The sequence below is a fragment of the Ochlerotatus camptorhynchus genome, unplaced genomic scaffold, assembly GCF_037179485.1.
Source record: "Ochlerotatus camptorhynchus isolate MF236.1 unplaced genomic scaffold, CSIRO-AGI_Acam_v1.1 ptg000128l, whole genome shotgun sequence".
Classification (NCBI taxonomy): Eukaryota; Metazoa; Arthropoda; class Insecta; order Diptera; family Culicidae; genus Ochlerotatus; species Ochlerotatus camptorhynchus.
In genome coordinates, this window is record NW_027040618.1 from 3,175,630 (window position 1) to 3,202,715 (window position 27,086).

Genomic DNA, 27,086 nt, shown 5'->3' on the forward strand with positions numbered 1-27,086 from the left:
TTAGAATGTTACTGGAAAAGTTTAGATATTTTCAAGATTATTTTAGGGGAATAAAGAAAAAAATATGATGGAATTCTAGGATGATTCAAATTGAACTAAAAAAGGCGAGGACATCCTGTGAAGAGTTCCACAGGAAAAATATAAATTCCGGAATTTAGAATCATTGCAAGATCCTGAGACTTCAAACATGAAGCTATCAGACTTTCATTTTAGTAATATAATAAAATTATTCTTTAACATAATGGTCATGCGATAAGTGGAGTTACCCGTAGTTTAGGTAAACTGTGTGTGAGTTCCACGATGTTAGGCTTTGATTCCCCCTTCAGTCCGGTGAATTTTGCTTCAAAATAAAATTGCCTACTGGTCTGCTGGGTGTTGTGTGTTGTATGATATCAAGAATTAAACTGTAAATCAGATCAACCTCAGAGTAATATTAGAATTATTTAGAACTAATAAATTCTTTAAGTTCTGGTACTGCATCGTACTGCATGGTAACGACTACATCGACTATTAGCTCAAAAAATCCATCCCATCAAATTTCCTTGATCCTTTGCTTCTCATTCTTTTTAAAAAAGTTATTTTTTGAAATGCTGCGTAATGGGTATTTGAAGTTTTTGGGCTCACCGTGTCAATACTTTTTAACTTTTGGATGGGTTTAGCAATGCTAACAAGTTATTTGCTTTATATAATTTATTTAAACATGTAATTTATAACCATTCTAGTACTTTCAATAAATTCCAGATGATCATACTGACCTATTTTTACGGGAGATTGGCCCATCACTTTGATTTCAATAGCATTATGTTAAAAAGAGGATTTTTGGAGCATTCCAGATTTTTCCAGATTTTATATTTTACCTGGTCCAATTTTTTCTGAAAATGACCTGGCAACGCTGACCGTGGTAGAGGTAACAATAGCTACAATTTCCAAACCTACGACTGGATGCCTTCCTTCAGATAACAACTTGAGTGCGGTAAAAATCGATAGAACTGTTTCAAACAACTCGTCGGTACTTGAGCGTGTCGGTGATCATCTGTTTTTGTCAATGGTGGCGGGGGGAATACCCCTCACCATAAAGAGAGATGATCAAACCGATTTGTACCTTCCTAAAGTTGTCCTTGCTCGCTTTCTACTCTCTACATGCAATTTTCACACTTCCGTACTCTAAAGGAACTATGAATTCTATACTTTCATCTCCTCTCCGATCGTATAAAAATTGCCACTTTAGTCTGTTATTCGAAATTAGCATCTTCAACTATATCTCAAACATGCCACTTCATAGGTATAATTTTAGAATGACCCCTCCCCCGAGAGATCCGTCCCTTCTAAAAAAATCTTATCATTTTAATTCAAATTCCATTATGTTTACTTGACAAAACATTTGAAATTTCATAAATCCATAGAAATTTCGTTTATATACGGCAACTTAAAATTGGGGTCAAATCGACCCCAGGGTACAGACAACGTAAGTATTTCAATAAATTGTTTCCAGTAAATATTTTATCTAGATTCTAAGAGCATATTTAATCTAGTACTACAGAGCTCTAGTGAACGTACCTAGTCCTGAAAGAACTAGTAAAATCCAACGACAAATAAAAAAGTTACAGCCTTTCTAAGTGGCCTGGGGCTCAATTGACCCCAAGGTACAAACAAAATGTTAAATGAAAAGAGTTTCAATTTAATTCTAAGTAGAAATTTAAGGTGAGAAGAAAATTTTAAGTGTGATTTCACCATGATTGCTAGCCCAATGTGAGAATAATTCCAAAAGAATTCCAAGGAGACATTCAACGGGAGATCGAAGCATGATTCTATCAGAGAAGAGGAGAGAACTTAATAAATGCTAAGGAATTCAGGCTAGGAATAGTGAAGAAAGTTACAGGTGAATTTTAAGGAGAATTAAAAAAAAATATTCTGTTGAAAATTCCATGGAAGTTCGGACAATAATGTCTGTAACATTATGAGGAGAATGGAAGTTCTGATAAATTTAATTTAAATTTCAATCTCCTTCAATTCCATGGAGTGGTTCAATGCAATTCCTATGAGATTTTAATGAAAACTAGAATAAGAATTCCCTGTGAATCCTAAAGCATATTTTGAGGAGGTCCTAAGCAGATTATAAAATTATTTTAAGGAATAATTCCATAGAAGTTTTATGGGATTACTGAGAAAATTCTGAAGAAAATTCAAAAGAATCAAAAAAATACTGAGGTTAATGTTAAGGTAATAACGCTACAATTATTAAAAATTTGAAGTGTATTGAAGAGCGTATTTCAAGAGTGCTTTGAAGAAAATTATGTGGGTATTACCATAAAGACTGGGATTTTAGATTATTTTAATGAAATTCTTGAACAAATCCTTAAGATATATTGAGAAAGGTTCCAAGATAATTCAGACTTGGAACAATAGTAAAGATTCTGAGACTTCAGATAAATTTATACTTAAAACAAATTAGATATGAATATTCCGAAGATGGATGATTAATTGAAACATTCAAAATGCTGGATGTTTTAGCAATGATTAAAACAAATCAAATTTCTAAGGCATCTAAGTATTCAGGATTCATGCATTTTTGAAAATTTCAAGACAGAACTCAAACAATTTTTCGAAACACTTAGGCACTCAGATTCCATAGATCTGAGATTTAAAACAACTCCCGTTATTTCGAAATTTGAACACTTGAAAAGACTATGAGGTGATTTTAAGTAACAGATTTATCTTCCTTTGAACTGTGATCACTTCATTTGAGATTTTGCCCCCTCTATTTTGAAACCTGCTCGTAATAACTATTTTCTAGAAGCTGCTTAAAGTATGAAGCCAAAATCTCCTACAATCTCTAGGCTTCCCCAATCTCTATTTGAATGTTATTATTATAATGGTTGAACTTTTTACCATTATGATGGCAACACTGCCAGTGCTTTCGAAACTTATTTTGTGATCCTCTGAGAGAGGTAACACGTGCTTATTTAACGGTTAAAAGAATCAATTTTGAATGAAATTATTAGAAGCTTGCCCTCAGACCGTAAGAGCGTGAACCGAGACTTTAAGTTAAAACTTCCAGCACGGTCCTGCTACATATTTGTGGACTGAGCTAACTAATGTGATAAACATGTGTATAGGCATACAATTCTTCTAGTTATTAACAGTGGACAATGAGCTTTGGCTTCAATTCATATTAAATTCAATCGCTTTTTCCTCCGTGCCATTTGCAAAAGTTGCAAACCCTCTGCAGCGGAAAACATAGCACGGCATATGTAAATTTTCCTGAACTGATCCGGACTAACTGGAGCGAAAAATTTCCTCCGCTCAGTGCACCCGGATTTCCTTCTCTGGCCAATCGTTCTCTTATCGTACCCAAAAAACTAAATAACTGGCGAAAATCCGGGTGATAACACAAAGGCTTGTACACTGCATCATCATCATCATCATCATCAACAACAAAAGCAGCCGCACATTGTAAGCATGTTTATTGAAAAAGGGTTATTTTCGTAGTTGTCTATCACATACATACACACACATACGTGTCGTTCAATGCTGAAGCATAAGCTGCCCGGTTCCGATAATTGGTCTGCTTTTGACAGGACCTCTCAATGCTTGAATATGCTGGTGCCGATATGAAATGCGTGAGCTGAAGGTAATTGTTTTAAAACATTTCAATTCTATGGGCTGTTAATCCCATTGACCGTGTGGATTTGCTCGTTAATGACTTTAAAAAAACTGGTGGTTTGGGGATCATGGATCCACTCCAATAATGGAAAATTAAGCTCTCAATCAATCCTCCGCTCGAGAACGTTTTCAATTGCTATAACTCCTTGAATATTCATTTTATGACAATTCGGATAGATCTATTGAATTCAAATTTCGCTTATTTGAATGTCAAATCTGGTTGCTCACCGGTTTCCTCCCTGACAAGGGCAAAGAAGGAACGTGATTTTCCGCTTAGTTGAGCCACATTCCATGGAAGCGTAGCAGAAAATGTCACCTTGTCGCATCCCATCATATGTGCTGGCACTGAAATTGCGCGCCTGGAAGCACCACTGACTGCTGCTGTTGGGCTGCCTTTGTGACGTAACGTGAATCAAGGGACAAAGACAAAGAGGAAAGTGGTAGCCGCAGCATCAATCGGGGAACCAGCTTCCCGGAAAATATTTGCACTCGTAAGCACTCCGAAGTGATAGATCAGGCAGATCAACTCGTTGCCAACTGCTCGTATGTAGAACGGTGGTGGTTCCGGATTTTGGAGTGAAGTGATTTATAAAACGGCAGCCAAGTAATGGAAGCACGAGCGAGTGTGACAGCACCGGATGAAAACGACGACGACGATGTGGTTGCTCCAAGTAGATTCTGCCACCGTCGCGTCCAATTATAGTGATTTTTCACGTAGATGAAATAAAATTCTATTGATTTTACGTGTGCGAATAAATAACACTTTTACGCTAACATCACCTGCACGTACCAGTCGAGAGCATCGATTGTTTCGTATCCTGTGTGGTGGTGTTCCTTGCAATCGATGGGTGGCGCACCGGGCTGTTGGCTGTCAAGTTAGAATTTATGCATGTCGTTGTCTTTTTGGCTGGAGCTTCCTGTTCTGATGCCACAGTGCACCAGTGACTCCCACGGGGGAGGTTCCGGTCTAGGAATGTAGCATCCAATCATATCGGAAAGCGCAAGGACGGCCAGCAATCGGATTCCGGCATGGCAGTGGGAAAGTCAAACATCCAGAGCATCACTTCGATTTATGATGACTTTCATGAGTGAGAGCACAGTCAGACTTCTGATTACTGCTGAATACCAAGAAACAATAGTTTGAATCAGCACTTTCGACCGGGACAGAAGCAGACCCACTGTACCCATTCCGTAAGCTAACCTAATCGAAATCATTTGCTGCACACCTCAACAATTGCTGGCGGGCGAGATGCATGCAGATTTACGATTTCAATTAAGTTATCTCCATTGAATCGATTTTCCGAGATCAACCGTTTGACAGGGCAGCAGTGGCTTCACGGAACGGACTTCGCTCGGGATGAGAAGCGATTTGAGTTTTTATCCGTTCGTTCCACTCGTGGGAGATATGGGGAGGCGTACCCTGGTGAAGCACCGTTGAAGATCGCTCGTTTGACATTTTTTGTGGGGAACTTTTCTAACGAGAATTAACTCATTGTCGATCGATGACGGGTGGCCAAGTTGATTTGGGACGTTCAGTAGTTTTCAGTGTTTGAAGTTTTCACTGTTCACTGAATAATTCACGTGTATTTTCGTAACCATTGGACTCCCATGTGTCAGTAAACTAAACTGATTTCCTTGTATCGGCGAGACGACGAATCATGGCACATAAAGAATAAGAGAAAAATAAATCTTGCTTCATCGATGATCAAATACGTTCACACAAACGATTTACTACTGACGGTATCATCGAAAGAATCTTTATATTCGTGTGTACCATTCGTCATGGATTGTGTGCGTTAGTTTCTGTTCATGATACATCTGCGTATCGCAGTATAACACTGGCGAATGGTTCATATTCAGCAACATGTAATGACACTGAATATGGATGGTCAAAAGCTGTGGCATAAAGTGAACATTAACTGTTCACATCGAATTACGTGGGTTATTGGGGGAGATTTTGTATTGCCAGGTTCCTAATTTTGCGTATATATTCTTAATAAATATAACCATTGTAGTATAATTATATGCCTGTTATGATTAGTGTGTAATCCATTTTCTAGTTTTAAGCCAGATATTGTGTTTTATGTTTGAGTGTGTATTTTCTGTCCAGATTGTGTTCTATGTTTTGACAGTGTATTTCCGTTCTAAAAAATTGAAACCACCTTTATGGGTTCATCTAGATCCGTTTTGATTTCATTCGTGTAAAAGCAAGTAAAGCGTGCGGAATAAAATTTTTAACCGTTGAGTACGCGTCGTGGTTTTTTCATTCGGAAATCTTTACAGTAAATCAGAAGTGGGATAGTTCATCCAGGAAGCAGCTGAAAGTTTGCAATTATGAGCCGTATGAATAAGGCAGATTTGATGGAGTGGCTGCGGGAAAACCAAATTGATTTCCCACCTTCAGCAACTGTGCGGCTTCTGCGATCGTTGTACAAAAGCCATATTGGAGCCCAGGGCGGAACGCCGAACGACAATGAAGACGACGGCGACGGAGATGGCGATGGTTCATCTTCAGGACACGAGGATCCGCTGGATTTGGAGTTGAGAATGTTGCAGAAACGTAAAATGATCGCCAATTTGCGTCGTGAGCTGGAGGACATCGAACAAACTCAAGGAAAACCACCTACGATTCAGGACGTCATGAATTCCGTTGCGCGGTTTTCTGGAGGTGATACATGCGATGCAAATAGATGGCTTAGTGATTTCGAGTCTGCGTGCGGATCTCTGGGTGGTAATGATGACTTCAAATTCAAATGTATTCGGCGTCTGATGGAACCAGGAACCGAGGCGGAATGGTTTCTCCGGGTTGACAAATCAAAGAACTACACCGAGTTTCGTACTAGCTTCCTGGACAACTTTGGCCATACCTACACAGTGGCTGAGATTGTGGATAAGCTGCGAAAGACGACCTACGACGCTCTCCAGATGTCAGTTGCTGCTTATATACTTAGGATGCAAGAAATTGCCTCCAGAGCGAACATCGATGAGAATCAAACCGTGCAGTTTATCATCGATGGTTTCCAGGACCGTTCAGCTAATATCGCAGTGCTTTATCCGGCCAAGGATCTGGCCCATCTGAAGCAGCTTTCACGCCGGTACGTTCAGTTGCGAGAAATGTACCCAACAACGACCCTGTCCCTGCCAGCGAGGCAGAAGATGAAGCCTGCTGCATCCAAACCGGACTTGCTGCGTTGTTACAATTGTTCAGGCATCGGTCATTTGTCTGCGGCCTGTAAGGAGCCACGTCGAGCAAAGGGCTCCTGCTTCCGTTGCGGCTCGACTCAACACCAGCTTAAGGAGTGCCCTAAGCCGTCCCCACGTAACAACAGCCAGGTGGCCTTGGCGGATGAATTTCGTCAGAATGCCAATGGTGATCGTTCATCCGCTGACGCTGGCGAGCTGGGAGCTGCTCTTTCGGAGCTGAATATTGTAAGTATTGCTTTCTCAATTGACAGTAACACACACTTATGTAGCACTGTACTTTCTATGTTCGACACGGGTAGTCCAATTAGTTTTGTGCGGAGATCAGTGGTCCCACAATCGATGGGTCCGAGAGAAAAGGTGGAGTCAGGATACAAAAGCATAGGTAACTACCCACTATGCACCTACGGAATAATCAGAGCATCTATCTCCTTCCGTGATCGTAAAATTTGCTTAAAGGTACATGTAGTACCAGATAACTACCTTTGTGTTCCTTTACTTCTGGGTCGGAATTTTTTGAAAGAAGTCGGCATTACCCTGTACGACACAAGATTTATTGATTTAATTGACATGAAATCCAACATTGAACTTGAAATTGGATCCGACCCAAATCGAATAAAAATTTCTGGAAAAGTGCTACATTGTGTGTTTGATTATTCAAATGATGCGCATTCAGAACTTATTATAACATGTAATCAGTGTGACAGTTCACCGGCTTCAGTGATCTCTAATATGCCTAATTTGGTACCTCAGGTTGTTGTTCCGCTTGTTCCGACAATGTCAAAGCAGCTGGATTCGATTGATTCCGTTCAGCTCAGTTCCGTTCATTCCGATATTTCCAATGTTAATGTGCTAAATAATTCCGTTCTGTCAAATCCTGTTCCGCTTGAAGGAAGAATACCTGTTCCAATGTCCCATTGTTATCCCGTACCTGATGTATTTTGTATTGACCTGAATGATAGTGATTGTGATTATGCGATAAACCCAGAATTGAGTGTTGTTAATCGGAGTAAGATTTTGAAAATCATCCAGGAAGACTATCTTGACCTTCAGAATATCCCAATTCAGGAACATTGTTACGAAATGAAGTTGAAGCTTACTTCCGATATCCCAATTAATTTTGCTCCACGGAGACTTTCATATTCCGACAAACTTGCAGTGGATCGTATAGTCGAGGAGTTATTGAGTGAAAACATTATACGGCCTAGTGACTCGCCCTACGCGTTTCCGATTGTTTTAAGAACGAAGAAGTCTGGCGAAAAGCGGATGTGTGTGGACTACCGTGCGTTGAACAAGTTGACTGTACGCGACAGCTACCCAATGCCTTTGATAGATGACTGTCTAGAGCGTGTTGAGGGAAAGAAGTATTTTACCGTGCTGGATCTCAAAAATGGTTTTCATCAGGTTAATGTGGCTAAAGACACCATTCCGTATACGGCTTTCGTGACGCCAAATGGGCAGTATGAATATTTGAAAATGCCGTTTGGATTACGTAACGCTCCGGCAGTGTTTCAGCGATTTATCAATTTCGTCTTGGCACCATTCATCAAAGAAGGAACTATCACAGTCTATCTGGACGATATCACAATTGCAACAACTACGATTCAAGAGCATATTGATGTTTTGCAACAAGTCCTCAGAACATTGGCAGGGTTTAGACTAGAGATCAAGTTTCAGAAGTGCCAATTCTGTTTTACGGAGATCGAGTTATTGGGATTCACTGTGAGTGAACGCGGCATCAGGCCAAACAATGTTCACTTGACTGCAATTGAAAAGCTGCCTCTACCATGTGACGCAAAACAATTAAGTAAATGCTTAGGACTATTTTCCTATTTCCGAAGGTTTGTCCCATCATTTTCAACGATTGCCATGCCACTACGTGCTTTGACGAACCCTGGGGTGAAGTTTAAGTTCGATGAGAAATGTAAAGATGCTTTTGAAACCTTACGCAGCAAGCTGATTACTTCTCCTGTACTAGCGCTTTATAATCCAAAGCGAGAAACAGAGCTACATTGTGATGCGAGTAGTGCAGGTTTCGGGGGAATATTGATGCAAAAGCAGGACGATGCGAAGTTCCATCCAATCGGTTATTTCTCCAAGCGAACAACTGCTGCTGAATCACGTTATCACAGCTTTGAGCTCGAGACCTTAGCAATCATCTACTCGCTAAGAAAATTCCGCATTTATTTGGAAGGCATTCCATTCCGCATCATAACAGATTGTAACTCGCTCACGATGACTTTGAACAAGAAGAGTGTTAATGCTAGAATTGGAAGATGGGCTATGGAGTTGGAAAACTATCATTACACCATTCAGCATCGCAATGGTAAGCTTATGAACCATGTGGATGCTTTGAGTCGGCTTCCTTCTGCCAGCATTGTAACTTATGATAACTCTGACCAAGTGATTTCTGCAGTCAACTCAGATGATCTCGATTTTCAACTTCAAGTAACGCAGGGCCGTGATAAAGATATTATCGAGCTAAGGGAAAGGTTAGAGAATGGACCCGTTAAGCATTTCACTCTTGAGGATGGATTGGTGTATCGCAGTAGTAGAATTGGAAAACTTCAGTTTTATGTACCAAAAGAAATGAAGACACATGTTATACGCAGTGTGCATGAGAAGTTATGCCATATGGGAATTACAAAGACCCACACACAGATTCAGATGCATTATTGGTTTCCGAACATGAAAGCTGAAGTGGAGAAATATGTTAAGAATTGTGTACGTTGTATTGTTCATTCCGATCCTAATTCCGATAGTCGTGCTTTGTATAGTATTCCGAAGAAACCTGTTCCTTTCGATACCATACATATTGATCATTTTGGCCCACTACCTTCAGTTGTATCCAAGAGAAAGCACATTCTGGTAGTAGTTGACGCGTTCACGAAGTTTGTCAAATTGTACCCAGTGAACTCGACCAGTACGAAAGAAGTTTGTGTATGTCTCGATAAGTACTTTGACAGTTATAGTCGACCAAGGAGGATTGTTAGTGATCGCGGGACTTGCTTCACTTCTTTGGAATTCAGTTCATATCTCTTAGAAAATAGTATCGAACATGTGAAAGTAGCTACTGCTTCCGCTCAGGCAAATGGCCAAGTCGAACGAGTCAATCGAATTATCAAGCTAAGCTTACAGAACCTGCTCAACATTCGAATTGGTGTACGATGTTGAGGAAAGTTGAATATGCTATAAACAATTCCGTTCACTCGAGTACTGGTAAGACCCCCAGCATACTTTTGTATGGAGTTCAACAGCGTGGTTTCGATGTGGATGTCCTCTCCGAGTATCTTGATGATAAGCTGAATTCAGATTCCGTGCGAGATTTAGAATCCCTACGACGTTCCGCTGCAGAATGTATAGAACATTCTCAGAATCGCAATTCTGAATTGCATGATAAGAAACATAGGCCTCCCAGTGTATTTTCCGAAGGTGATTACGTTGTGATTCGAAATATTGATACTACTATTGGAACCAACAAAAAATTTGTTCCTAAGTTCAAAGGCCCCTATCGCATACATAAAGTTCTTCCGAATGATAGATATGTTGTCAGAGACATTGAAAATGGACAAATATCACAATTACCTTATGACGGCATAATCGAATCGTCACGCATGAAGCGGTGGGCTGATTGGCGGGATTCAAATGATAGTGATTCTGATACTGTGCATCATTGAATGTGACAATAAGATTGAGAAGGCAATACATTCTGTTTGTGTATATGTGTGTTCAATTTCTGTGTTTTATGTGTATCTGTGTTCTCATGATCGAGCCGATCAATAGTCAGGCATGGCCGAGTTGTAGTATAATTATATGCCTGTTATGATTAGTGTGTAATCCATTTTCTAGTTTTAAGCCAGATATTGTGTTTTATGTTTGAGTGTTTTTTCTGTCCAGATTGTGTTCTATGTTTTGACAGTGTATTTCCGTTCTAAAAAATTGAAACCACCTTTATGGGTTCATCTAGATCCGTTTTGATTTCATTCGTGTAAAAGCAAGTAAAGCGTGCGGAATAAAATTTTTAACCGTTGAGTACGCGTCGTGGTTTTTTCATTCGGAAATCTTTACACCATTGAAATACTTTATTCCTGAAAACTTTTCAGAGGATTTCCAACAAAACATATGTTCCCCATGTTCTTGGCTGGATTTTCTTAATCGGTCGGGATGTTAAGGCGTCGTCCACTGTCCATGGTGTGGCATGTGCTAGCATGTCAAAACATGCACACGAGTGGGCACCTCGATTAATGTCAGACACTGCCCCACTACTGTGGCGGCGATGTGGCATGTCAAAACATTATGCTGAAACTTTGCATGTGGCGAACGTAAACATGATGTAAGTCAAGGTGTTTTCTGATATGGCGGCGGAGTGGCATCTGCTAGCATGGTAAAAAAGCTTGTCGAGGTTCGCCTTACGCCACATTGCACCCACATGATCTTTTGGAATGTTGTATGATGCCACACCGTCGCCACAACAGTGAGCGCCTCGTCTCGTGTCCGCAGTACGTTGTTTTAGAGTTATTCCGATTACACGAGTAAATCGCGTAAATGGAATACACGTAGCATGTGGGATTTGATTTAATTGGTTCCAAAATGGAATACTGCGTGATCCCGGTGATATAGGAAGTTAATGTCTTAGGCAAACATTTTAAGGTGAATAAGGTCTTTCGGATGGTGCACATATAAGTTCAGAGTTCAGTCACTAGGCGGCGTAAGTGTATATATGATATTTACTATGTGCTATTAATATCTCATGAACCTGACTTTGATGGAAAATTCAGTCCTCAACAATGTTTTTTTTTTCGGTGGACACGGTCTTTCACATGAAGAACAGGTTAGTTGCGAATGCTCCCGTTACGCGGTGCTATTGCATATGTGATATTTACTATGTGCTTTATCACAAAACCCTGAACAAAACCAAAACATTTTCCTATACAGTCTTCTACATAGTTGGTCAGCTAACCAAGTCATATAAAATGATGGACAATAAGTGTGGAACCTACTCACAACACGGTGCTAGTGTGTGTAAGAGCTTGTGCATGTGTCATATTTCAAAACTTTGGCATTCTGGGAAATAACTGTTCACTGCAAAGTTGTTCAGATGGCCAAGGTCACTGCAGAGTTGTCCAAAAAATATATGAAAACTTTCACGGATTTTTCATACGTTGTCGTAAGCGTGATTGACAACTTTTATGGATAATCCGGATCATCTGGACAACCTGTTTGTGGCCTCCAGGGTGTATAATTTGGCCTTAATGCCTAAATTAGTCAGAAAACACATCAACAAGTGCTTGCGCAAAAAAAACATGGAGCTCTAGGACCAGTTTCATGAATTGATCACTTTTACGGATGTTCGAAGATCAATGTGCTGCATATTTTGGCCACAAATGAATGCACAAAAAATCATTTAGCTATAGGCCAGTTTAATTAAATAAACCTCTTTTACGGATGTTCCGGATCTTTCGGAGGACCAGTCTATGATTCCCAGGGTCCATATTCTGGCCACAATGTGAAATTAATTCTAAAAACACATCAAAAAGTGTGTTCGCAAAAAACCACCCAAAAAACAATCGTCTATTGAAGAAACGACTTCTTGGCCATTTTATTCAACTGCATGCTTAATAGTACTTATACTATTTTTAATAATAACTTCTGTTCAGGCTTTGTTCACACAAATCTGGAGAATTTATTCAACCTCAACATTGAACTACTTGGTGTTGTATAAGGTATATCGAGAAGCTTTTATTCGACTTATATGAGTTATAACAGAGCTTATTCGATAACATTTTTGATTATTCAGCGTTTATTAGACATCACTGCTTTCCTTAAAACAGTGATTCTCTGTATACGCTTGATTCTCGTGTGAAGTAACGTTTAATTAGACATTATTATACATTTATTAAACGATAATTCTGTGGGAAAATTAACCCGAAAATAAGAGGGACTCCCTAATAAAAATAACCATAAGCTTAACGACGTGTTCAGAGTATCATCCAAACCATTTGTGGGATAGTTAACCCATCCGGGATACAGTTTGTTTATGGTATTTGGTTATTAGGGCGGGGACATGGAAGGGTGTGTTTCTTAAGTGATTGTTTTCATTATTTCTGACGTGGCTCGCACCACACAGATATAACAAAATTTAGTAAATACTTATACATGTCGTTGCATGGGATTTGACCCATGTACCTTCCGATCACCAGCCGCTTGCCTAGAATTCATCATATGGGCAATTCGATAATCAATAAAATCTTGCCGGACAGTAAATACCTATCAGCACTCCCGATCGCAACTCTAGCTCCTTCAAGGCCCTGTGGGAATGATTAATTCATTCATCGTTGTTTTAAATGAGACCAATCCCGAGCAAAGTCTGAGATTAAAATTGAGAACTAAATTTGATGTTGTGATTTCGCTGATAATTTTTACTCAGGTTGCTGTCGTTTTGGTTGTTTTGACGGTTAAAATATCAAAATTGAGAGCAAAAAAATCTTCCTGTGACATCACATTGAAAACTATTCCTGCTATCAGTGAGAGCAAACTGAAAACTAAATATGATGTCCTTTTTCTTGTTAATAACAAAACAAGAATTCAATTTGATGTTATCCTAAGGCATTGAAAACAAACATGCAACAACATATTTTGTAGAGCAAATGTACAGCAAAATGAAAACAAAATTTGGTATTAAATTTGTCAATTGCGTATACTGAAATCAAATTATCATTTTAGTTTGTAGATATATCATCTCGATTTGATTTTGCTGTCATTTTTATGCTGGACTTTGCTCGGGATGCTTGGTTAAATCTCTACATATAACTTTTAAATCAGAGTTTATCTGTATATAAATTTAGTTCCATCCATTTAATTTTCCTTTTTCGTGTTCATAATAAATATAACTAACTAACTTACTCCTGGGTACTGCGGACTCACTCAATGTGCTTGTCACTTGGGAGCCAGTCAGAACTGTCAAACGGGAGCCAAACATTCAGAAGCATTGCAATCTCATAAAAATGATTCATACTTTTTCATAACACATTCTTAAATGTAAGCTCAAAGACAACAATCAACAGGCGCAATGATGAAAGTATAAAAATCAGCATAGTTTTTATGACTCAGCTGAATTTTCAATTGCAGTAAAACATACTTTGGCGAAACATTTATGCAAACAAACTTTGAAAGAGTCATGGGGGCTCGAGCACTCCTGGCTCAGAGCTTTTGGCGGGAATCAACTGAGAAAGAACAAAACAATTTTAAACTTGAACAAATTTTCAAGCAGTTTGGCATGCAAAATGAACCGCGTTCCATTTCTTCGATTAGGGGGAGGAGGGGCATAGTGAACAGGTGGGGCATAGTGAGCATCCCGCAGTTTGGCTCTGGATCTCCAGCTGCATGAAACAAATCAACAGGTAGTAGGTTCAATATCATTATGATATTGATCCTACCACCAACCAATTTGCTCCGAACGGCCGGAAGTCCAAGCTGGTGTATTGGATGCTCACTATGCACCACCTGTTCACTATGCCCCTTTTACCCCTATTTCTTCCCTTATTCACAAGTAAGGTACCGCAGGACGAAGGAATGTTTCTTATATACCTAGCTGCGCTTTGCTACTGCCAGCGTTGGTGCGACGTTTGCGTTCCTTATGTATCATCCACTGCTTTGTATTTATCTGTGCGGTAAATACAAAGAGAAGATATGTTTAGCGGGCTTTAAGCTGGGTTTAGATTAGGCAAGTCAAATGATCAACTCAGTTGAATTCAATTGGCTTGAAAAGTTGAGCCTGGTTCAACTTTTTTCAATTCAAGTGAGTTGATCAAGTCAGTTGAATGGTATGGTTTACACGTTCAATTCGCGTTCAAGTCAGTTGAATTCAACTGAGTTGATCAATTAACTTGCCTTGTTCAAACCCAGCTTTATTCGGGAAAGGTGTCTGACACTTCACTCATTTGTGAATATCTATTCATGAACAGTTACGAACCTGACACACGGCAGTTCAATGGCATGTTGACAGATTTTCAAACACTGAGCAAGCCCTAAATATCAACAAAAAGTGATTTTTAGGGAAAAAAAGTTAGAGCTGAAAACAGAATTCAGTACCACCCTAAGTTAGTTAGAAAAAAAATGCTCCAAAATGTGAACGGTAAGATACAGCAAAGCCATTTCTTCAGTAAAGTAGCTTGAAATCATCTCAGCTACAGCTTTGCTGAAAAACATATGACTTTACTTTCAGTGATAAAAAAAGGAAAGTTTATCCATATTAATAATTTGAGAAACACTCTCAGGTCAACAAAAGAAGTTTTTAAGTTGAAAAGGTTCACAGAAGACGCTATCCAACAAACAATCGCCTATTGAAGAAACAACTTATTAACGATTTTTAATAATAACATCTATTCAGTTTTTTTACTGGTTTTTTTTTTGTGTCGATCTTGTTTTCCGTGCTGACCACCAATGCTACCGACGCCAGGGAGGCAGCTCCCACACCTGGACCCTACCTATCGACTCATCAACTCATGAAACGGGGACCAACGGCTTTACTTCCCTTCCGAAGAAAGGCGTGATCAGAAATTTTATGACTCAGAACATTCCGGCGGCGCCGACTGGGATTGAACCCAGGCCTTTTGGGGTGAGGGCAATCGTCGTTCGTACGGACCCAGTGGTAATCGGAGCATAAAGTTGTTCCGCAAAGACCTCGGCTGCACCTTGAGACTCATTTGATGCAATACAGCTGGGCAGTCAGCTCTATTTTGCAGGACATCAGCAGCAAATAACACCCAACTCCACCAACCCAGACTCGAATGGACCAATTCGACACCCAACATGGGGCAGATCAAACCTGAACCGACACGCAGCACCGGTTGGTATCTCGCACGTATCGAAAGTCAATCATCCGCGAAAATTTGCTTCCAACGAATCCTACACGAGCTTCTCGAAGATGAGCAAAAACCACTTTCTATTCTATTGATCTTTTCTTTTTCCAGAAAGAGGATTGACTGCCGCCCATGGTTGCTGCACCGGGCCACTATTCCTACGAGACGAGCCTACAACGCTGGAGCCCAATAACGACTGAATGGAATACCAATAGATACCCTTAGGGGTCCACACTGGGTCCGATGCTGCACGCTGAACTTTCGTTTATTTATTCATGATTCGAGCAAATAAAGAAAATTATTAAATTGCTTGCCGTGATGCGCTGCTTGCTGCCGGCCGCTGCCGTGGATGGGTGCTATCAACGGTTGGTGATCTTTTTGTAGCTGAAGATGAGTTATTGAAATGCCATTTACCGGGAAGAAAAACGGCACACAAAAGGGTGGTTTAGTGCCAGCAGCAACGGAATGAGAAAACAGAAACGGAAAGTCATGGCGCGCGGTGGCCGCAGAAGTCGTGGTCACGGCCAAACGAAAGTAACTGGGGGTCGAGTTTGGACTTCCATAATAGAACCCGGTTCGATTGAACTTTCTATTTCTTCCCGCTGCCTCCTCCTGATGGAAAGTATTGGTTCCATTTAATTTTCACTTGAAGCCCGAAGGTGCGCTATTGGAAAATTGGCCACTCTCCGTCGATACCACCCGGTTCTCACGGATTTGACTGTGAGAAAGATGCATCCAACTACAGCTCAACACTCGTGGCTGGAAAAATGAAAGTGTGACTGAAGACGACCTTTTCACGCAAAGCGAAGGGAAAATTCTTTTCAGCCGGTGGTGAATCATCATCGAGCGGCATTTGGCATTCCAATTAATCCAATTTACTTCCCCAATAAAATGTGAAACCTAATTTCCGAACGACCGTCCGGTGGATCGTGGCCGTTCATTTTCTGTCGAATTGAAACAATTAACTGCTGATTTTTACGGCCTTGTAAATTTCCACCAACCCGCGGACACATCGGCAATCGGGCCAAACCGTCGAACCTAATTTGATGATCAGCGCGTTTATTTACGAAAAACATGTGTTATTTGATCGTTTCGAAGCTGCCAACGAGCTGCAGTCAGCAGAAATAATAATAACAATAATATGGGGTGCGATTGGAGTGTTGCAATCTCGGAATCAGCGATCACACATACGCACATGAAAGTGCATTTTTACGACTAGCTTGAAGCCAAGTCCCGCTGATTTTGTATTGCGACTGGGTGATGTGTGAACCTTGCCGGAGTTCGCCATTCCACGTCACCGGCCGGGAGAAAGATTGCTGCGGTACGCGGGATAGAATTTGCGATTGAGATGCGAATCTCTTGCGGGGCCTTCGTGGTGGGAAGACGTGCTGATTTTATGGACTTTGGAGGATCAGTTAACAAGGTGGACATGATTTTGGCGAATGAAGGGCCGTAAATTAAACCGTGATTGGCTGACTGATCCATGTCTTGGGAAAGCGAGAGAGAATGATGGAAAAGACAAAACTTAATGAGTAATTTATCTTTGAATCGCATTGGTATCGATGAACATCGGCCAAGCACCTGACCCGTTGGATGCTTCAGAGGAATCTTTCGATTTTCCCAGGTGTAGGAAATTTGTTGTATGTGAAATTAATTGCTGATTACCAGATTTCTGTTAGCAGATGATGATGACTTTGGTAAAAAGATGTACCATAGCTAGAAAACTGTATTCTGTATTCCACAATTAGATACCCCACAGAAGGTTCTGGTCCTATAAATTGGACACTTGAAATCGGCTTTTTCGTTTCCTTCGATTCCACAATGGCCTTGTACCCAGTACAGATAAACCTGGTTTTAACTTCCAGTTGCTTTAGAAGTATTATGCATTCCCACACCTGTTTTGATTGGCATGTGAAAGATTGTAGTGCATTCAATGCTGCCTGGCTATCTGAAAATATGCAGAATCCGTGTATCGATAATTTTTTGTTTCGACAAATATATGCAACGCTCTAAGATAGCGTAAATTTCTGCAAGAAAAACAGTTGTCCATCTTCCCATTAGTATTAAAACGTTTAGCCCATGTTTGAACCATCTGTGTAGATAATTATTGATGCTGGTGGAATTATTGGTCCTTGTAATTCCCATAAATCGCGGTTACTTTTAACTACTTTATATGGTATATCTACACGCAGAAAAATGGATTTTTGTTTCAGGGCCCAATGTATTTTGTTATTGATTCAAACATATTGTATCACTATTTCAACAAAACATGTTTTTGAATCAACAAAATGGTTTTTAGAATCAACAAACAGATTATTGGCTCTACAACCGGTTTGTTGATTCAAAAATATTTTTCTTTGAATTAACCGAATAATATATTTGAAACAATATCAAAAATATATTAGGCCCTGAGTCAAAAATATATCCATTTGAACTTAAAAACCATTTCTCTGCGTGATAGGTTTAACCTTTTTTTCCATCCAGTCTTCGTTCATTACTACTAATGGATTAATGAGAAATCTTTCAGGCGCCGGTGGTGTAGTGGTAAGCGTGATTACCTCTCACCCCAGCAGGCCTGGGTTCAATCCCAGTCGGCGCCGCCGGGATGTTCTGAGGCATAACATCTCTGATCACGCCTTCCTTCGTAAGGAAAGTAAGGCCGTTGGTCCCCGGTTCATGAGTTGATGGGTCGATAGGTAGGGTCCAGGTGTGGGAGCTGCCTTCCTGGCACGTCGGTAGCATTGGTGCTCAGCACGGAAAACAAGATCGACGGAAAAAACAAACCAAAAGGAAAAAAAAAAAAAAGGTGCCCTGAAAGATTGCTTTCAAGATAGACGTTTGTTCTGCGTAGCCTTAGTGCACTCTTTCCAGCTTCCATTTGCACGTATTGATGCAGTGGGAGCATATTGAAAGCTGCCTCCATGGCCTTTGATGGTGTGCTGTGCATTGCTCCTGTTATGGCCATGCAGGCCGAACGTTGAAATTTTTCTAGCTTTTTCTGGGTCACGCTTTGCTTTGTTTTAGGCCACCAAACCAATGAAGCGTATACTATTCTAAGTCTTACAATAACCATGTAGATCCAATGAAGCATTCTAAGTTTAAGTCCCCATTTTTTCCTAATGTTTTTTCACTAACCCAGAGAGCATTCGTGGCTTTTCTTATTACCTGTTCTAAGTGTAAGTTCCAATTAAGATCGTCTAGAATGACTCCCAGATACTTTACGTTTGAAGAGTATTTTATAATAGATCCATTAATTGACAAATTTTTGAGTGTTAGTTGTCTTCTGCGAGTGAACGGGGCCAAAACTGTTTTGGATGGGTTTATATTTAACCCTTCATTTTGACACCACTGAAATGTACAGTTCAATGCAGATTCCATTCTATCTGTGATGATGTGATCAAATTTTCCACGAATTATCATGACCACGTCATCAGCAAACCCGATAACTTCGAAGCCTTGTTTCACTAGTTTATTGAGAAGATCATCAACAACAAGTGACCATAATAAGGGTGACAATACACCTCCTTGAGGACACCCCCTAGTGGTCTTTATTGTTATTGATGGTTCTCCCAAGTCAGCTTCTCTATTATCCAGCATTTTCATAATCCAAATTATAATGCAAGGATCAACGTTCCTTTTCTCCATTGAGCTTTTTTTTATAGATTTGTAAGATGTATTATCAAAAGCGCCCTCTACGAGAGCAATTTCTTTTTTGTCAAGAGTATTTTCTACTTATGTAAAGCTGTGACTGTAGATTTGTTTGATTGATAAGCAAATTGTGATCTGTTAAGAGGACCCGTATGCAAATATTTTGAACTTTCACCTAAATATTTTGATTTTATATACTCGTCATTATCTTTTCCATGATTTTAAGCATGGTAGATGTAAGACTTATTGGTCAGAACGATTATGGATTTGTTTTGTCCCTTTTGCCTGCCTAAGGAATAAAGACAACACGAACGTGAGTCCATATTTTTGGTATATGGCCAAGCACTAAACTAGCTTTAAAAATATTAGTTAAAGAATCAAGTAGTACTTCGCCGCCTTTATGAAGAAATGCAGGAAAGATACCATCTTTCCAGGAGATTAGAATGATTCGAAGGAGTTCACTGCCCACTCAACCTTAGTTCGTGTGAAAATTGTATTAAGTACGGTTGAATTTACACTCGTAGTCCCGGATGGCCTACAATTCTCTTCTGTACCTACAAAATTATCACTCGACACCAAATTTGATCCTGGGAAATGAGTTTTCATCATTATTTCAAGGGTTTCTTTGGTATTAATAGTAAAATTACCATTTGTTTTCTTTAAATTTCCAAAACTGGACAGCTCGCTTCATACGCCTGTATGATTTTTCCAGTGATATTTTCCGCTGCTTTGTCCAGTTGTCTGATTGATTCTATTTTGTCGTCCAATTTTATATCTACAGATCGCCTTTTCAAATCGTTGCTTTCCCAGTTGGTAATCCTAGGATCAAGGTTGCAAAGACTCATTTCAGCTAAAATAATGTTTTTCGGAATAATAAAACCAAAAGATGGTATGATGGCATGTTTTACTTGTAACTTACAAGAAGAGGTTACAAAGTATGCGTTGGAAACATAAAACCTGTAAATTTTGCTTTCTATGAGTCACAATCAGCGATTTGCTGATCGCTGAGTGAGTGAGTGAGTGAGTGAGTGAGTTTGTGAACAATCGCTGATTGTGACTCTCATGAAGTGAAATAAACAGGTTTAATATGTCAAACACATTCTTTGCAACCTCTTCTTGTATCCTACCAATTCAAAATTTGATCATGGCATCTAATTATTTCATAATTTAGAAAAACATTGTTTTAGCTGAAATGATTCTTTGCAACCTTGCCTAGGATTTGTGTAGGTTACTTTGATTAATTCACTAGCTGTACTCAAACACTATATGTTTGGGGTCAGATTAAGATTCTTAATCTGAGACATGCCAGTTTCTAATAATTGTCCAGTCAAGTCCAATACTTGTTGTTTTCTTTTTGTTGTGTATGTAGGTTGATCTCCTTTGTTACATACATCGATGTTATTCTAAGATATGCATTCAAAGAGGTCTTCACCTCTTTTATTAGTGTCGGTGCTTCCCCAAGTTATGTGATGGGAATTTGCATCTCATCCAAAATGTTTGTTGTTCATTTTGCAGAAGTTAATGAAGGCTGCTAATTCGGGTGGAGGAACTGTATCCACATCCCCAGGGAAGTAAGCTGAAGCTATGTAGGCTTCGGTTTTTCCCTGGGTTGTGGGAATTTCCATTTGAATTGCAACTAAATTTTTGGTAATTTATTGTATTATACGTACGAATTTAATCCCCCCCCCCCCCTTATTAAAATTGCTGTCCTAGGTTTTGGATTGCTTTTATCATAAATTAGCTTACCTGCCTGTGTGCCTATTCCCAGAACTTGGTGTTTATGAGCCCACGGCTCTTGTATTAGTGCCATGGTTATATTTTCCTTCACGAATCTTCGACAAAGGACTCCGGTAGCCCCTTTGGCATGGGGAAGATTTATTTGAATAAATTTTATGTAAGTACTCATTTTTTTTCACTGCTTCTGGTCATGTAGAGGACCAGAATTATCCCAGCCCTTTGGATTCCTAGATATGTTCCGGTCCTTTAGATACTCAGAGTAATTCCGGTCCTTTGAAAGCCCAGATGACTTACGGTTCTGTGGAGGCCTAGAATCATTTCGGCCCTTTGCATGCCCAGATATATTCCGGTCCTTTAGAGACCCAGAAAAAATCCAGTCCTTTGAAGGCCCAGAAAGATTCTGATCTTTAGGAGGCCCAGAAATTATCTGGTCACTTGGAGACCTACATGGGTTCCTGTTCATCGGATGCCCAGAGTGATTCAAGTCCTTGGAGTTTTCAGGAAGGTTTTGATCAGGATTTTGGTTGGTTTTGGAGGACATTACTCCTGGCAAGTTTCCGTCAGTTCCACTTGTTCCCGGGACACAAAGATCGCCTTTGTTCCCAGAATTCTGGCCGTTTAGATCGTCACTCTGAATCGGGTTTGTACATACCTTTTTTTCCGTAGAGTTGTTTGCCCAAACTTGAAGTTGATGAGGAAATGACATCCTTTATAATGTTGCATGAACGCCTCATCCACAGTGAAGAACCACTCAACGTGTTTCTCACAGAGAGTGTTACGTTGAATTATTCTCCATTTGTTGGTGCTCAAGCCATCGTTTTAGCTCTCTATGAAAACCAGGATAGTGTCATTATCGTCGTTCGTGCTTTGAGGGAAAAAGCCAGTCATCACGTTAAATCTTGGGATGTCGTCCGCGTCGATTACCGTTAGTTCTGCGCCTTCCCATGGAGTAAGCATAGGAACTACAGAATCTAGCCAATCCGCCGTTTCCGTGTCTTGGCAATTAATCACTAGATGTCCAGTTCGTTGCCAACAGTAAATGAATTTCGGTTTGAAGAACTCTCTTCTTTGCTGTGTGACCTTTTGATGTATGGCCTCCTGCACGACGTACATCTGTTCCATCGTCAATTGGATTTGTGGATAGTTCTTTGGCATAATTCCTACCCTTACCCATTTGGCCACGTCACTGTAGGTCGGATTTTGACCAACTGATTGCTCTTGCCTAATATGTTCCATCCTTTTATTCACAGACGTCCCTTTTACTTTTTAGGGATAGGATTTCCGTCACTGTTGTTACTGCTGTTGATGTTCCTTTGTCTCTTCGGTGTAGACACATTTGGGGGAAATAGTACCATCGAAAGCGCTTCCTCTCGACCATGCCCACTCAGCAGCAATTTCTTGAACCGCTTCTTTTTCGCTCCACTTAGCTTTGGCTTCGCTTCAAGACTGGCTTTGACTCGCTTTGTTGTTGTTCATTTCGTTTCTCCGTAATGGTGACATTCACCCCGTCGTCTTCATCTTTAGAGTTCAGAATGGAAGACGAGACAGATCCCCCACTTCCAACATCATCCATCGAGACACTCTGCAGAAGATCATCTTCTTTGTGTGTATCTTCTGTTTCCATATTTTCGGTAGCTGCCTGCTTAATGGATTCTTCGTAAAAATCCATGATTCCGCACAACAAACTGTATTCAGTTTCGGATTTTGTGTTGAACTTGGTTTGTCAGTTCCTGCAGCTCAATATTGTCCCGGATGATTGGAGGCTAGACTGATGCAAAATTTGACTTTTTCACTCCACAGTGCTTAAATGGTTTCAAATCGGGTCCTGATTAGTCTCCCAAAGTTACAACTCATTTGCAGAAACAGACTTCGCACAAGCCATTTGAAGTTTACATGTAAATTACTATGGGAAATTTCTACTTTTTGTTCATTGCCTTCTAGTGTTTTTCCATATTGAGCTGCGAGACAGTTCGATAGCCATTCTTATAGAAAATTTTCTCAGCTACAACTTTGCTGAAGATCGTTTCTATTTAAAACGAGACGGGAAAAAGTTATTAATTATTTAAGAGATTGGTAAACTTATGACATGATCAAGAAACTGCTCTGTAGGCAACACTGTATTTTGCAGTGTGACATAGTAGCCATGATTTTTGTGTCCTATTCAACGCCCCAGAAACACCAATGTTGCCTGCTGAGCAGTTGATTGAGCATTATCATAAGACATCAGCGCATTGAACCATGGATAACTTTCGATCCTTGCATTTAATCAAAAAGTGGTCTTCATCAAAGTTGTAGCTGGGAAAATTTCCTACAAGTACAGTTGAAAGTTTTTGAAGCAGACCGATATGGTGAATTATTAGATCGACATGAAAAAAAATCTTGGTTTTACCATAGTAATTCCCATACAAACTTCAAATGGTTTGTGCCATCTCAGTTTCTTACCAAATGGGTTCAAATTGTGAGAGGTTAGTCAGGATCCGATTTGGAATCGTTTAAGTATTGTGGAGCGAAAATTTCAAATTTTGCATCACTCTATTGGAGGCAAGTGTGAGTTATAGCCTGAAAACCCGCCTCAGATTGCAATTCGTATCGTCCCATCGCGATGTTGTCGTGCATTCGAAAATTGTTAGAGAAATTTCGCCTGGACAAATGGGTTGAGACGAACCACCTACTCTCAGATATTCAATTTGGTTTCCGTAGGGGCAAGAGAACGAACGACTGTCTCGCGTTGCTTTCCATTGAAATTCAGTTGGCTTTTGCTAAGAAAGAGCAAAGGTCTTGGATATCAAGGGGGCTTTTAATTCAGTATCGGTTGAAGTCCTTTCAGACAAGCTCTACTACTGTGGCCTTTCTCCATCAATTAATAACTTTTTGTACAATTTGCTGTCAGAGAAACATATGCTTCTCCTGGGTCTCCCCAGGGTTCATGTTAAAGTCCGCTTTTGTATAATTTATACGTCAGAGAAATTGACAATTTTCTCAGAGACAACGCACGTTGAGACAACTTTCAGATGACAGCGTAGTGTCTATGGCAGGGCCCAAAGAGGTCGACCTGCAAGGACCCTTACAGGATACTTTAGACAATTTTTCTACTAGGGCTATCCAGCTAGGTATCGAATTCTTCACGGAGAAAACTGAGTTGGTCGTTTTTTTCTTGGAAGCATTGCCCAGCACAACCTGAGCTTCAACTTTTGGGTAAACCGATCACTCATTCTATGTCTTTCAAATATCTTGGGGTCTGGTTCGATTACAAATGCACCTGACGATCCTATATTGAGTATCTGCGACGAAATAGCCATCAAAGGATCAATTTTCTCCGAACAATAACCGGAACGTGGTAAGGAGCTCATTCACAAGATCTTCTTACGTTGTACCCGATAACGATTTTATCGGATTTAGAATGCGGTAGTTTTTGTTTCCAGTCGGCGGCTAAATCTCACATCATCAAACCGGAACGTATCCAGTATCGTTGTCTTCGTATTGCGTTAGGTCGCATGCACTCGACTCATACGATTTCGAAGTGTTGGCGGGCATGTCGCCACTCTCTGATCTGTTTTTGGAATTGTCCTCGAGGCTCCTCACCCGTTGTGAAGTTATGAACCCACTGGTAATCGAAAACTTTGAGAAGCTTCATGAGCTAAACCCTCAAACCCTGTACTACGGGTACATAACGCTGGATGTCAGCCCTTCACAGCATAATCCGCATCGTGTATGCTTCTCCGACTTCGGCAATTCAGTTAGCTTTGATTTAGCTATGACGCGGGAGATTCGTGGGATCCTTGAATATCATCGTTCATCTGCCAAGTTCGGCCAAGTTGCTTCCGCAAAATCGTTCTTCACAGATGGATTACTAATAGAGGCGTCCGCTGGTTTTGGTATTCATACCGCATCTCGAACACTTCAAGCTCCCTGTTCCGTATATATTGCTGAGCTGGCGGCAATACATTATACGCTAGAAACTATCGCCTCACTTGCACCAGATCATTATTTTATTTTTACGGATAGTCTCAGTTCTGTCTAGGCTATTCGCTCCATGAGGTCGGTAAAGCACTCTTCGTATGTTCTCCTGAAAATACGAAAGCTTCTAAGTGCTTTATCTTCAAGATTTTTTGTCATCACCTTTGCATGGGTCCCATCTCATTGCTCGATTCCGGACAATGAGATGCCGGACTCACTTGCTAAGGTGGGTGCTATGAAAGGCGATATTTATGATCGAAAAGTCGCCTACGATGAATTTTTCTTCATTTATCGTCAACAGTCACTCGTCAGCTGGCAGAATAAATGGATAAATGGAATGAAGGGAGTCATCCCTAAGGTGTCGAAGAGTCCTTGGTTCAAGGGGCTGGATGTGGGTTGAGACTTCATTCGTATGATGTCTCGCCTCCTGTCCAATCACTATTCGTTAAACGCTCACTTGTTTCGTGTTGGGCTGGGAGACAGCAATCTCTGTGAATGTGGACAAGGTTTTCAGGATGCAGATCACATTATTTGGTCTTGTGCTGAGCATCGTGAAGTCAGATCTGAGCTGTACGATTCCCTTCGGGCTCGAGGTAGACAACTTAATGTTACAGTTCGGGATATTTTGGGTAGACGCGATCTGGAGTTTACGTTACACATATGTTTTCTTTAAGCATATTAACCTTAGATTGTAAGTTTGACTAATCTTGTATTTAGTTTGTAGTTTGATCACGTGAGTTTTTTAAGATTGTTTCTAAAATAATTGTATAATTACACTGCTGATACCAAATTTAATAGAAATAAGTTCATGTTTTAGGAAAAATGATATATTTGTATCGTAAATCATATCTCAAACCTCCTTCTCCCTCTCCCCATCCATAAAACTGTAAGTCTCTATATAAAAAATTAGAGAGTTGTATAGATTTTTCTCCTTTAGCTTACTTAAATCTTTGGTTTTTATTAGTTAGGTAGGTTCCGATTCAACACATTGTAGTTTCATTTTTATACCTATGATCTTGACTTTCTTTACCTAGGGGATGAGTACTTAAGGGGGTTAGATTTTGATAAGTTCTTTAGTGGGAATGACACTGATGAAGACTGCACATTGTAGTCGAAATACGTATCTGTCATGGATACCAAAATTAATTAAGTGGAATTAAATGGAAGATAACCTTTTTTGCTGTTTTATTTAGCATTCCGCTAACAACCCAATTTCATTACTTCATGTAAGTCTCTACTTAACTCGAGACAACCGCGAGTAATCGGTTAAATTCCTTTAACTTAAGATTTAAGACATTAATTATGTATAACGCAAATGAAAATGGCTCCGATTAGTAATGCTCTTGAGCAGCTTTGGGTTAAAATCATGCTTCCCATGTGTGCCGTCAGCTTTGGAGTGTTTTATCTGCCACCAGATCGTAGAGATGATCTGTTTCTCACCCAGCAGCATATTACATCTATCGATTCCGTTTTATCGTGCCTCATGATGTCGCTTTCCAGCTCGGTGACTATAATCACCCTCAATTGCATTGAATACCTTCAGAAGATGGAGGTCTCAAAGTAGATTCCAGCAGGACTCGACTGACGGCAGCTAGTAGTATGTTGTACGATGCATTCTGCTTCCATAGCCTGACACAGATAAATGGCGTTGTGAATTCCAATTCACGGATTCTCGATTTGGTACTCGTTAATGATACTGGGTTACAAAGCTGTTGTGTTTCCGATGCAGCCGAATCACTCGTTGATACTGACAAAGCACACCCTGCTATTGATATCACCGTATCTATATCGTTGCCGGTGATTCACGACCCACTTCATAATTCTAACCAGTTTGATTTTCGTCGGGTAGACTACGACCTGCTAAACGATGCACTGTCCTCGATCGATTGGGAATTCCTGGATTCTGAGCTGGATCTGGATGAAATGGTTGGTGTGTTCAACACGGAAATACGTCACGTCATCGAAGCCATTGAAGCCACCTTGGTCAAACTCCAGCCTTCGCCAATTGAAGTGCCGTAG

At 40.2% G+C, this 27,086-nt stretch overlaps 1 protein-coding gene across 1 annotated transcript; it reads left to right on the forward strand.

The window, feature by feature from the left end:
• The first annotated feature begins 5,735 nt into the window (after nucleotides 1-5,735).
• Nucleotides 5,736-27,086, forward strand: LOC135700098 (uncharacterized). Its single transcript, XM_065220488.1, has 2 exons — nucleotides 5,736-7,873; nucleotides 26,917-27,086. The coding sequence occupies exons 1-2, from the start codon at nucleotides 5,998-6,000 to the stop codon at nucleotides 27,084-27,086; spliced, it is 2,046 nt and encodes a 681-aa protein (XP_065076560.1). The 5' UTR covers nucleotides 5,736-5,997.

Excerpts from the sequence above, each read along its gene's own strand:
- LOC135700098 (XM_065220488.1), top strand. The coding sequence starts at position 5,998 with ATGAGCCGTATGAATAAGGCAGATTTGATGGAGTGGCTGCGGGAAAAC. Across the intron at positions 7,874-26,916 it reads ATTGAGTGTTGTTAATCGGA|ACTACGACCTGCTAAACGAT; the intron begins GTAAGATTTTGA and ends TTCGTCGGGTAG.